The 12875-nt window shown below is 36.2% G+C and overlaps 1 protein-coding gene across 2 annotated transcripts in view; it reads left to right on the forward strand.

Moving 5' to 3' along the window:
• Positions 1–131: 131 nt before the first annotated feature.
• The window catches only part of SLF2 (SMC5/6 complex localization factor 2), a 42185-nt gene continuing 29441 nt past the window's right edge, over positions 132–12875 (forward strand). Inside the window, exons 1-6 of one of the 2 annotated variants that reach the window (XM_024734932.1) lie at positions 132–412; positions 3033–3076; positions 3586–4310; positions 5657–5714; positions 9900–10888; positions 11875–11945. In XM_024734932.1, the coding sequence (XP_024590700.1) occupies positions 273–412; positions 3033–3076; positions 3586–4310; positions 5657–5714; positions 9900–10888; positions 11875–11945 (2027 nt within the window). In that variant the 5' untranslated portion in view covers positions 132–272. The remainder of the gene's footprint in view (positions 413–3032; positions 3077–3585; positions 4311–5656; positions 5715–9899; positions 10889–11874; positions 11946–12875) is intronic. The other variant, XM_024734933.1, reaches the window with a different exon arrangement.

A 12875-nucleotide genomic window follows, 5' to 3' on the forward strand; every position in this document is an offset into this window, starting at 1 on the left:
GCTGCGGCTTTCTATTGCGCTACAACAGGAATGACCGCCGTGCAAGCCAATCAGAACGCGACGCTTCAAGTAAGACCCGCCCCCTGTTGGTCCTCAGGTTCCTTCCCGCTCACACCGGAGTCACTTCCGAAGAGAGAGAACCGCCATGAAGAGAGAAGGGGGTGCCGCCCACCTCTGCTCCGACAGCCTCCCCGAGTCCCAGCAGCAAGACGGCAACCACGCACCCAACTTCTCCAGCCACAGCACATGCCGCCGTCGCCAGCGGCGCCGACATGACAAGGCGCTGCATGCCCGCTAGGCCAGGTTTCCCCTCATCCCCAGCCCCGGGGTCGTCGCCCCCGCGCTGCCATCTGAGACCCGGTAGTACCGCCCCTGCTGCAGCGGGAAAGAGAACAGAGAGTCCTGGGGACAGGTACCGTGCAGAGGGCTTGAGAAGGGGCCGGGTCGCGGGGGCAAGGGTATATGAGGGAGGACTGCGGACGGCCGCTCTTCCAGTTCCCGCCATCCTCCGCGAGCTCAGGCCTCCGCGTCCGGGGCCTGGCAAACCACCGCCCCGCCTCCGCGCGGGGGCTGCTGGGAGCTGGAGTCTCCTTTTCTGTAGTTGGGACGCTGTTCTTGGTCTAGTGACCACAGCCTGGATGGCTACGGACCACCCGCCTTAGGTAGAACGTGGTTTTTGTCCTTTACTTTAGCTGGACCCGGGGCCCTGACTGCTAAGTGCATATTTAAGTGGTTTTCTGTACGCTGTCAGTTTTACTGATCCTAGTGGTTGAATAGTATAAGCCTTTTCTGTATTGTGGGTGATATTATGTAAGATGTGATGAGGAAAATCCTTCCACGAATTGCTTTAAAGTCCACTACGCACAATAAGTCTTAATTTAAAAAACATGCAGATTTGGAATGTGATATGTTTTCTCCTTCAGTAACTTTACGCCTCTCCAAGAGGCCAGATTTTTTTGTAAAGATTTTGTGGGAGCTATGTAATGAGATGGGGAGTTTAATCAAATGACATCCTCTGACAATAAAACATGTTTAAATTCTCTACGCACTTGGTACTGTCTTTTTTATTTTAAGTTTGAAAGCTTGTAACGTAAGTTTAACCGTAAATTTATCTTCAGATATTGTTGTACAGGTCCACAACCCCTTATCTTAATTCAGAAAGCTATGAAAATCCAAAGTTTTCAATAAGTTTGGCACCACATCTAACTTGGCAGCCAAACCTGACCAGAACTAATGGAAGGCTATAGATGGTCTTTATCTCATTAGGTGTGAGTGTTTGTAAGTTTTTTGTGTTTTTTTTTTTGTAAGTTTTGCTGGAGAAATATTAATGTGTTTGCTTATAGGGTGCAGTCTCAGACCCCACTGGGGGCTTTACATAATGCATCCAAAAAAAAAAAATTTAGAATTCTAAAGCACATTTGGCCCCAAAAGTTTCAGATAAGGGTTTGTGTGCTGTTACAAATAATTTTTTAATTAGTTATAATTAGTTTAGTTATAAATAAGTAATGGACCTTTCTGTGCATATGAACTTAGGGGACTGTTCTTTCTTGAAAGTCACATTCCTGGTTATTTTACAGGTTTCTTGTATGTTTTACCCAAAGCCATTTTTCTCTCAGGTGTATTAACCAAAAAGATGTAATACTTTAGGGAAGAGATACAGTGTTACTTTTAGTAATTAACATAAAAACATTCAGTATTGTTTTGAGTTAATTAGCTGCTTTTTAGTCCTTTCTCATCTCTCTTTATTCAACCAGTAATTGAAGGCATCATCCTTCTCCCCTTTGCAGACCTCTAGTATTTCTTCTTTTACCCTCTGATATAATTTATTTTATGAAAAAAATGCATAGATTCCCACTCATTCATTTCATAGCTGCTTAGCTTTTCTACCAGCATCTCAGACAGACATTGTGGACTCTCAGTAAACCATTAAGAATGGGCATTGCTATTCTAATGTGGCAAGTAAAGAGTACAAGATGTAGAAGAAGAATAACCTTCAAAGGACTTGGATTGTTCAAGTTTCCTCTGAGCATTCCAAGCTCATAGTGGATAAATATTTCGGGAAATTCATCTACTGCTTATTTTCTTTCAGCTAAAATGAATACATTTTAGCAAAATTCGCCAGAAGGGTGATTTGTTGCTCAACATATAATAACATCCCTCTATGCAGTTGACAACTCTAAACACATGAACAAATCAGAATACAAATTATGGTAATATGGTCCTACTTCACTTTGTGTTCATTGTAGGATGCAGAAATCCTTAAAAATTAAAAGTTTGGTTTTTGTTATTCTTGTTAACTTACTCCTTTTTCTCTGTTTTGTGTTTTTCCCAGGCAACGCATTATTTTCGTAAATATCTTAAGAATTCTTAGTAAAAAATTAAGATTTTGAAACATGATTCATTCCAGTTTTTGCTGTTACTTAGATTAACGTTAACTGTAGTGTATAAAGAGTATAATAAAAGGTTAGAACTTGATCCTTTCTTCCTTTTGCCCAGCACACTCTTCATCTGCCTCTCCAGACCAGCAAAATCACCCGTATTTGCCATTCTACCATCTACTCTTGTTATGAGTCTGTTCAGGTTTTACTTAGTTTTTATAATCTCCATTATTCGTTCAGCAAACATCTGTTGAGCATTCTTTTGTACCTGGCACTGGAGATATCAAGGAATAGGATCAGATCCCCTCAAGTTCTTTTCTTCTCCCACATAGCAACAAGCTTTTCAGTCCTAGGAAATACTCGACCAATTCCTTAGATCCACACTCTAGTCTTATCATTTTAGTACTATAGAGTATATAAACCTCAATACTGCTTTTATAAATTTACTCCTACAGGAAGTGCTGAATTTAATTTTTAAAATTTTTTATAATCAGCTTAGCAAAGCATTATTGTCATTGTCAGAACTTGATTAAACCAGATAGTGAAATTCAGCCTATAGTCTATAAATCTACTGATATTCTCCACTTAATCTGAATTATTGAAGTTTTAATATTTGCTAATGTGATCCCATATTAGTTATGCTTTTATTTTCAGGAAGCAGTCAATTATAGATTTCTTCAAACCAGCTTCAAAACAAGGTATGTATACTGTTAATGCATTTTTTGTGGGATCTTTTGGGGAGGAAGATGGAGTCAATTTTTAAATCTACTCTAAACTCTTATTAATTTGATTAAACATGGTGTTCAAAATAGAAAATATAAAGATGCAGTGTTGTTTACAAAGATAAACAAGTTCTAAACATCATGAAGAAACTTTTTGCTGTTACGCTTTCTTAATTGAAAATATTCCAGTTAATAATGTTCATAATGTATACTATTTCGATTCTGTATTAAAGTAACTTATTTCATAAGTGGAGCTATAGGGAGCTTACATGATGTAACAAAAGGGAGATTTGTGAAAGTAAGGCTATTAAATCATGTCTTAAATTCTCCCCCCAATAATATGTGTATCATTTAATTATCAATTTGAAAACTTTTGTGATAGTTTAATATTTTAAGTATAATAATTTATAATAAATATACAAATGTAATCGTTTGTGCTATTTTTAATAACATACAATGTGTATGTGTTTTAATTGGCTATTTAGATAGACATATGTTGGATTCTCCACAAAAATCGAACATCAAATATGGAGAAAGTGGATTGTCCATCAGTGGGACAGAGCAGTTTGAAAGGAAACTATCCTCACCAAAAAGATCTAAACCCAAAAGGGTGCCATCAGAAAAGAGCCCCGTCTTAGAGGCATTCATGAAAGGTGTTAAAGAGCACCATAGAGATCATGGTGTACATGAGTCACGTCAGCCTTGTGTGTCACTGGCCACCAAATGTCCAAAGGCAGTTACAAAATACGTTCCTCCTTCATATCTCTTGTCAAAAGAGACGAAGAAAAAACATCAGTCTCCAGAGGGAAGGAAGTCACATTTCATTCATGAAAATAGCAGGGAGAAGAATGATGGAGATCGAGGCAAAATCAGTGCAGATTCTAAAAAGCAGGCCGCGGTGACAGAAGCTGACATCTTCAAGAACAGCTCCAGAAGTCTTAGCAGCAGGAGCAGCCTGTCCAGGCACCACCCAGGAGAAAGCCCACTGGGAGCTAAGTTCCAGTTGTCTCTAGCTTCTTACTGCAGAGAAAGAGAACTAAAGAGGTTGAGAAGGGAGCAAATGGAGCAGAGAATCAACTCAGAAAATTCTTTCTCAGCAGCAAGCACTCTTTCCTTAAAATCCTCTAGTATAGGAAGAAGATGCAAACCAAGGCAGGAACAGAGTAAACAGAATGATGTCACAGCCGGAAATAGTAATCTTTCAAACCTGGTATGTGCAATAAATGCTGAATTAGCTTGGCTACTATTTTATCATATTTAGATACTAAATCTAAAGATGTTTGATAATTGTTAAGAAACAATTTGGTACCTTTTGTTAGGGAAATACTGATACACAGTTTGTATAGAAGCTAGTTTCATTAAATTCCCTCGAACTGTCCTTCAAACTTAGTAAAGCATTGTTTTTTGCCCATAATTTTTTTCAGACCAGGAACAAAGATCTTTCTTAATCAGGAAAGTAAGCATTTTTTTTTTAGACAAGTGCAGTCATTTTTAAGTTAGGCTACACTGAAGGGAGATTCTTGAGGGAATGGAAAATCTAAAACAACAGGAAATGGTTTAGAACAGAGGTTCTCAGAATGTTCCTTGGACTAGCAACATCAGCATCACCTACGAACTTGTTAGAAATGTAGATTCTCAGGCCCCACTCCAAACCCAATGAACCAGAAACTGAAGTAGAGTCCAGCAATCTGCAATTAACAAGCTTTCCAGATTATTCTGCTGCACTTTAAAGTTTGAAAATCACTAGTTTAGGTTATATGTCTTAAGTAGTTGAGTATGGGTCTTAGAAAACTTAGAATATGATGAAAACTATCCAGATACATCTTAAGCTCATCAAACTTCTGTTTTGAGAATTAGCATAAAAGCTGTTCCTGTCCCCTGGAAAGTCAAGTTGTTAAGTACATCTGTTTCAGAAAGCTTCTCTACATACAGAGCAACTAAAGGAAGATGAGATATCAAGAAAGTGCTATGTTGATAAGATACTATGAGATTTTAAAATCAGATGGACCAAAAATAAACCAAACTATGACATTCTAAGAGTGAATGGAGTTGTATTTTATACTGCTGGAAAATTATATTTGTAAACTCATGGGTTTGTTTGCAAGGAATTTAGTGCCTTTACCAGTGAGATTTGCTAATGATCAATAGAAGTTAGTAACATTTGGTCCATTTTCATAGCATTTCAGTGTTTGGTGGTGTATCAGTACCTAAACAGAAGTGTTGAAGAGTTGTAGCCATTTGATAGGCAAATATTAGGCTATTTCTTTATTAAAATAATAGTACAATACAGTGCTCTAATATTAATCTTGAGCTATTAATAAAAATTTCTAAATTTACATTATGAAAACTGACATTTTTACATATGATACAAATGTACTTCATTTTTATGAAAAGACTTCGGAATTTAAAATATTTTATTATAGAAGTTTGGGTTTACCTCCAAATTTGGTGCTTGCTTTATTCAGAGTAGAAATCTGTGTTTAAATATTACGAAGAAAAGTTCACATTCTTGACTGCTCCCAACTCCTAATTATTTTTTTCTCATTTTGCTAATAGGAAAATGGACCTCTCTCAAGAAAAAGATCCTCTTCTGATTCATGGGAACCTGCCTCAGGTAGAATCAAAATTAAATTTCAGAATTTTAAATAAATTTGCATCTTAATGGCACTGTTTTTTACTTAAATTTGTTTAAATATGCAGTTTCCTTCCTAGAGGTAAATTCGGTGTCTCAGATTAGTTAAAAGTTCGGTAATGTTATATTCAGAAGGAATAGTTCTTGAATTCAGTATGTGTAAACAGTGGTTTGTCTTGACTCTTCTCTGCCTTCTTCAAGAGTTCCTAACAATGTGCTTTTCATATTGGTACTCAGTGTTCTACTTCTGAATCCTTGGCTACATTAAGAAGCATAATCTTAAATTCTTGGAATTATGGACTGAGGTCTTGATATTATAGATGCTTTGTTTAAGTTTGAAACTGTTATCAAGGTCTAAAACTGTTTCTTAATTTTTCAAATACAAAGGTCCCTTTTTAATATCAAATTCAAGGACACCTACATGATATTAATTTGTACTTTCAGTAACTGTTGATTGAGAAAATACATAATAACAAACAGCTACTGTTAACTCAGTAATTCTTAAAATATTCTTTTTAACTAGAAGATAGAACAGTGTAAAATTCAAACACCGCAGAAATGTATAACATAGAAAATGAAAGGCCCCCAGAAATGCCAACTGTTCAGAATAGTCTGGTGTATCAAATTTCTTTTTCTGCTATAACTGCAGACTTTGAAAAATGGGCTTTACAAATTTCCACAATCAGTAAGATACATTGGACATACTGATAATAGCCAACATTTATTGAGCACTTACTGTGCGCCATGCTTTTAATCATTTGATTCACATCCTTATAAGGTGGTTACTTTTAGAGATGAAAAAACAGGTACAGAGAGACAGTTCTGACTCATTCTTCTTCAGGTTTCATGTAAAACTCTGTTTTTTATACATTCTAGAGGTGTACTGCATTTTGACCAAGTGATCTTGAGTCTTAAAATCCATCTGCAGCCAAGGCTGATATCATATTTTACTATTGTAGAAGGACCTTCTAGGATAAAAGAATAAATTTGAGGTTTTATGTGTTGTTTTTTAATTTTTAAAAATTTTACAGTATTGTTGGTTTTAGTGATCAAATTTTAGTGGATTTTGACATTATAGTACAAGAACAATAATTTCTCAGCCATGAGACATGAGATTGCTCCTGTACTGTGTTACATATTTGTAACACTAAATAAATGACCACTTTGCACTGAGGTGAATGGAAAACAAAATATCTTTAGGCTAGCTCTGCTAGTATAAGGGAACACTGGTGGTGGTGTTGCCACCCAGCTGTTCAGCATTTTTTTCTCTGATAATGACTAAGATAAAACTTCTCTTCAGTTCATGGGTTTGCAGATTTCATCAGTGGTGACTAAAGTAGTTTCCCATATACTGTTTCCTGCATTCTCGAGCACTGCTTGAAAAGGATGCTTTCTACATATTTTCAGAGGCAGGTTTAAGATAATTGCCTTCACTTGTATTTTTATTTCTAATATGTTTGCATGTTTTCATAATCCTCATTAATAATTATGGTGTTGTAATCTTAGTAAACATACATTTATACTTCAGTTGAATATCAACAGAATATAAAGGGCATAAGGGGATTTTTCACTCTAGATAACATGAAGAATGTTTATCTTTATCTGATAGATAAATAATGAATAGATATTAATAATCCAATATTATGTTTTATTTATATTACTGCTAATTACACTTAACAGTTGTGATATACATAATCACACACAAGTTCAGGGATTTCAAAAATGTTGGTAGTGTAGGCATTTAGCTCTTTGGTCTTCCAGAGCCCTGTCCTTCGGCTGAATTCTGAGGACCAACTTAATCCCTCCCTAGTTTATTCCATAATTTATTAATAACCAATCCCCTATTGAGCATGTGGAGTTTTCCTTTTTACAAATTCAGTCCCTATCTTATCTGAGTATTTTATATATTAATAGATATTTGGAGTGTTGTAAAACAAACATTCAGCCTACAAGTTGTACAAGAAGTATGAAAAGAATCATGAAACGTTTACAGTTACATTACTGCCCTTAGAGAGCTTGCAAAAGGAGACCTGTAGTACCAGTTCACTCTCCTCTTAACACTAGATGTTAAAAGCTCTTAATAAGCTGATTTTTCGGGCTTCCCTGGTGGCGCAGTGGTTAAGAATCCGCCTGCCAGTGCAGGGGACACGGGTTCAAGCCCTGGTCTGGGAAGACCCCACATGCTGTAGAGCAACTAAGCCTGTGCGCCACAACTACTGAGCCTGCGCTCTAGAGCCCGGGAGCCACAACTACTGAGCCCGCACACCTAAAGGCTGTGCTCTGCAACAAGAGAAACCCATGCATGGCAGTGAAGACTAGCCCCTGCTCGCTGCAACTAGAGAAAAGCCCACACACAGCAACAAAGACCCAATGCAGCCTAAAATAAACTAATTTTAAAAAAAAACACCATCCAGTTTAAAAAAATAATAATAAGCTGATTTTTCCTAAACTTTGCCCACAGTTTTTCTTTCCTCCTAGGTAAGTCTTTACTTCTTAAACAAAGCAGGAATTTCCCCTCATTACTAGCTGTATATAAATTGACTTCTCTAAGGAAATGGAGCAAAACTCAAATTAGCAGCTCTATAGCTTTTTTGTAACCCCCAAACTTAAGATAATCAGTGTAAGTCTTCTCTTTTTCTTAGTTATCTGATTTCTCATCCTGCCCTATAAGGGACCTCTGTCCTTTTTTATAAGACATTTAACCCCAGAAAACTTAGTGGGCATGGAGTGATTTCTCAGGTAATAAAAATATCTGTAGAAGAATGTAGATAGGAGCATTTGTTTATTAATTGATTTTTCATTCTTATAAATTGAGTTTTCCAGAGTATGTATTGATCAGGTTATGCAAATAATTGCTTAACTCTTGAGGTTTTTTTGGTTTTTGTTTTTTAAATCAAGTTGTTAAGAATTTGGGGACATCTGTCCATGTGCAGAAAGAACTTGATTTAGGGAAATTTGATTTTGAGAATACTAGTTATATAAATAGTGAATTTTTAATGAATAATAAATTTTAAGAGTGAATTAATGAAACATCACATTTTTAAACACAGAAATTTTAAAAAACTGGTTAACTCAAATATATGTGCTTCTGGATGGTATACGTGCTTCTGGATGGAGCTCCTAACACAGAGACAGGTTGTATTAGTTTCCTAGGGCTGCCATAACAAAGTACCTAAACCTGAGTGGCTTAAAACAACAGAAATTTATTGTCTCATGATTCTGGAAGCTAGAATTCCCAAACTAAGGTTATCAGCAGGACCATGCTCTCTCTTAAAAACTATAGGGGAGACTCCTTTTACTTGCCCTTCCAGCTTCCGGTGTTTGTCTACAATCCTTAGCATTCCTTGACTTGTAGATGCATCACTCCAGTCACGTGGCATCTTCTTCCTATGTGTCTTCATATTATCTTCCTCCTGCATGTCTTTCTCCATGTCCAAATTTCCTCTTTCTATAAGGACACCAGTTGTATTGGATTAGGACCCACCCTAATGACCTCATTTTAATTTGATTGCCCCTATAAAGACCCTATTTCTAATTCAGGTCACATTCTGAGGTTCTGGGAGTTAACACTTCAACATATCATTTTGGGAGCTACAGTTCAACCCATAACACAGCTGAAGACTAGAGGGATACATGGGAAAGAATAAAAAATTTAATAGTAGGGAAAAAGACTTAGGGGAATTTTTTTAATTGAGAAATTAAAAATTTTCTGCCTTCAACTAGTTATTGTGTATGTGTTTTAAGGTACTATAAATTTAGATGTAAAAGTGTTACATTTCTAGAACCAGGTAGGCTTTAGTCTAAGAAAGAGTATATGCACTTTGAGGAAAAGTGCCTTTAGGATCCTTTCCTTGGTATAGATATGCAGTTTTTTAGTGTTTTGGGGTGTAACACCTCTAATTCTATTTAGGTGGTAAACTTTTAATAGCTTTTGAATGAAAATGAGCATTTGTCATTAGCTTTGGACTAAATTTCATGGACACTAGTATTTATCAGTTAATAAATAAAATATTAACTCTGTTTCCTCATTCCATATGTGGTTAATAATCTCAGCCTAAACTTTTAGAATTTAAACATTTTGTCAGGGTATTCTAGACACTTACTGAATAAACTTTAATAAGATAGGAAAGTATACTTTTCACTAATCTGGCAAAAATTAAATTTTAGCAGGCTCTAAGCAGAATAAATTCCCTGACAAAAGAAAAAGGAACTCTGTGGACTCAGATCTGAAAAGCACAAGAGAATCTATAATGCCAAAAGCAAAAGAGTCCTTCCTTGAGAAGCGTCCTGATGGACCACATCAGAGAGAAAAATTTATAAAACATATTGCACTGAAGACACCTGGTGGTGTATTGCGCTTGGAAGATATATCCAAGGAACCGAATGAAGAAGCTGATTGCTCCTCTGCAGGCTTGGCACCTTCAAATACTGGGCACCATTCTTCCAGGAATAGTGACCAAATTCGTGTGGCAAGTACCAAAGAGACTAAGATACAGAAACCCCACTTACCTTTACCTCAGGAAAAGTCTGCAGTTAAAAAAGCTAGCAACTTTCAGAAAAATAAAACTGCTAGCTCTGTGGCATCACAGGAGACAAAACTTCTACCTTTACTTTCCCATGTTCCAAGTGCTGGTTCCTCTCGGGTTCCATTAAATGCTAAAAATTGCACTCTTCCAGTTCCTAAAAAAGATAAAGAGCGTTCCTCATCTAAAGAATGTTCTGGGCATTCTACAGAGTCCTCCAAACACAAGGAACACAAAGCAAAGACTAATAAGGCTGATTCTAACGTATCTACAGGGAAAATTTGTGGGGGATCTTTGCGTTCAGAATATGGCACTCCTACAAAGTCTCCCCCGGCTGCTTTGGAAGTTGTGCCATGTATTCCGAGCCCAACAGCACCTTCAGATAAAGCCCCTTCAGATAAAGAGAGTTCAGGAAATTCCAATGCAGGTAGCAATGCACTGAAAAGAAAACTAAGGGGTGATTTTGATAGTGATGAAGAAAGTTTAGGTTATAACCTAGACAGTGATGAGGAAGAGGAAACATTAAAATCACTGGAAGAAATAATGGCTTTGAACTTCAATCAGACTCCTGCAACTACAGGAAAGCCTCCTGCTCTTTCTAAGGGGCTTAGATCTCAGTCATCAGACTATACAGTAAGTAGTTTTATGACATTTATCTTTACTTGAAGAGAGAAAGATGGATTGACTAGTGAACGAGGGATAGATTGTTAGAACTTACTTTAAAATTCAGTTTGTTACAACTTATAATTAGACTGAAAGTGGTATAGTTCTTTTTTGGTTAATGGATTTCCCATATCTTCAGCTTTATAACTGTAAATCAGTGGTCTCCAAACTTTTTTTGATCACACACACTTTTATTAGTAAAAAAAATTTTGAGCATGTACCCCAATATATATGTATACCTATAGATTATATACCTGTACTACTATACTACTATGTACTTTCTGAAGCATATGAAGAAAACAGAATTTGAAAGGAAGAAGAAAAAAGTATTTTCCTATATAAGTTATATAGAAGTTACAATAGAGTAAGTTCTACTGGAGTTTCTATAGAAGTTCCATATAAATAGAAGTTCTATTATTTTCTTCCTGCACCCCAATGGATCACCTTGCACACCCCCTGCTTTGGAGACCACTGCTGTAAATGAAGGTAGAGTGTAGAAATGTTGTTAATTGTGGTGTGCAATTTTATTTATAAAGTGCTTCATTCTGTCTTGGGAATAAGCTGAATTAAATTCTCATGTGTGTAAAATTTGGTGGGGAAGGTGTTAATGTTTCATGGTAACACCTAAAAATTAGTAGTTTAATTCCACTAAAATAGAATTTAAAAATAAAGACAGGGTAGCTATGGAGCCCTTGGGTGTTAACAGTCAGTTCCTAAGGCTAGCAGGGTTTTTATAAGTAGTGCCTTTCCTAATAGATGGTAAAATCAAATTGCCTGCAGTACAAAATTCTAGATTTAAAGCATGATGGTGAAAATTATCTTTTTAAGAAAGATATCCTTCTGGCCCAGGTTATTGAAATAGAAAATACTTTTTAGTCTTCTGAATAATTTAAAACATCCCAGTTCTTCTACTAAGATATGTTATAAAGTATTCCCAAATTTTCTTCTTGTTTTAGGAACATGTTCATAGTGGAACTTATACAAATACTTTAGAGCGTCTAGTGAAGGAGATGGAAGACACACAAAGGTAGGTTGGCATCGTGACTGTCTTGCTAAATTTAACATACTGTTTGTTTGTATGGCTGGCTTTTAATTTACCTTAAAAAAACATGAGAAATTAGCATGTATTTTGTGCTAGTGCTATTATAACAGTTTTGCTGTCAACTATGTTAGAAATAAGGTGTTCTTATTTACAGGCTGAATCAAAAGATCCTGGTTTTTATGGCATACTGCATTAATTAATAGTATGAATTCCTTTCTACTTATTACAGCTGGTATCTGGTAGCTGAAGTTCTTGATCAAAAGCATGGGTAGAATTTTTTTTTGTATTTTTTTTATTGTGACAAAAATATAGAACATAAAATTTACCATTTCAATCATTTTTAAATGTATAGTTCACTGGCGTTACCATACATTCGCATTGTTGTGCAACCATCATCACTATCCATCTCCAGAACTTTTATTTTCCATCTTCCCTAACTGAAATTTTATACCCGTTAAACAATAACTCCCTATTCTCCCCTTCCCTCTAGCCCCTGGCAACTACCACTCTTTCTGTTACTATGAAATTGACTATTCTAGGTACCTCATATAAATGGGATCATACAGTATTTGTCCTTTTATGACTGGCTTATTTCACTTAGCATAATGTCTTCAAGGTTCATCCATGTTGTAGCATGTGCCAGAATTTCCTCTTTGAATTTATTTTTTTATACAACAGGTTCTTATGAGTTATCTATTTTATACATATTAGTGTATATATGTCAATCCCAATCTCCCAGTTCATCCCACCACCACCACTTCCCCCGTCATTTTCCCCCCTTGGTGTCCATATGTTTGTTCTCTACATCTGTGTCTCTATTTCTGCTCTGCAAATGGTTCATCTGTACCATTTTTCTAGGTTCCATGTATAAGCGTTAATATACAATATTTGTTTTTCTCTTTCTGACTTCACTCT

This window comes from Neophocaena asiaeorientalis, unplaced genomic scaffold, assembly GCF_003031525.2.
Source record: "Neophocaena asiaeorientalis asiaeorientalis breed wild unplaced genomic scaffold, Neophocaena_asiaeorientalis_V1.1 scaffold240, whole genome shotgun sequence".
In the NCBI taxonomy this organism is placed as follows: Eukaryota; Metazoa; Chordata; class Mammalia; order Artiodactyla; family Phocoenidae; genus Neophocaena; species Neophocaena asiaeorientalis.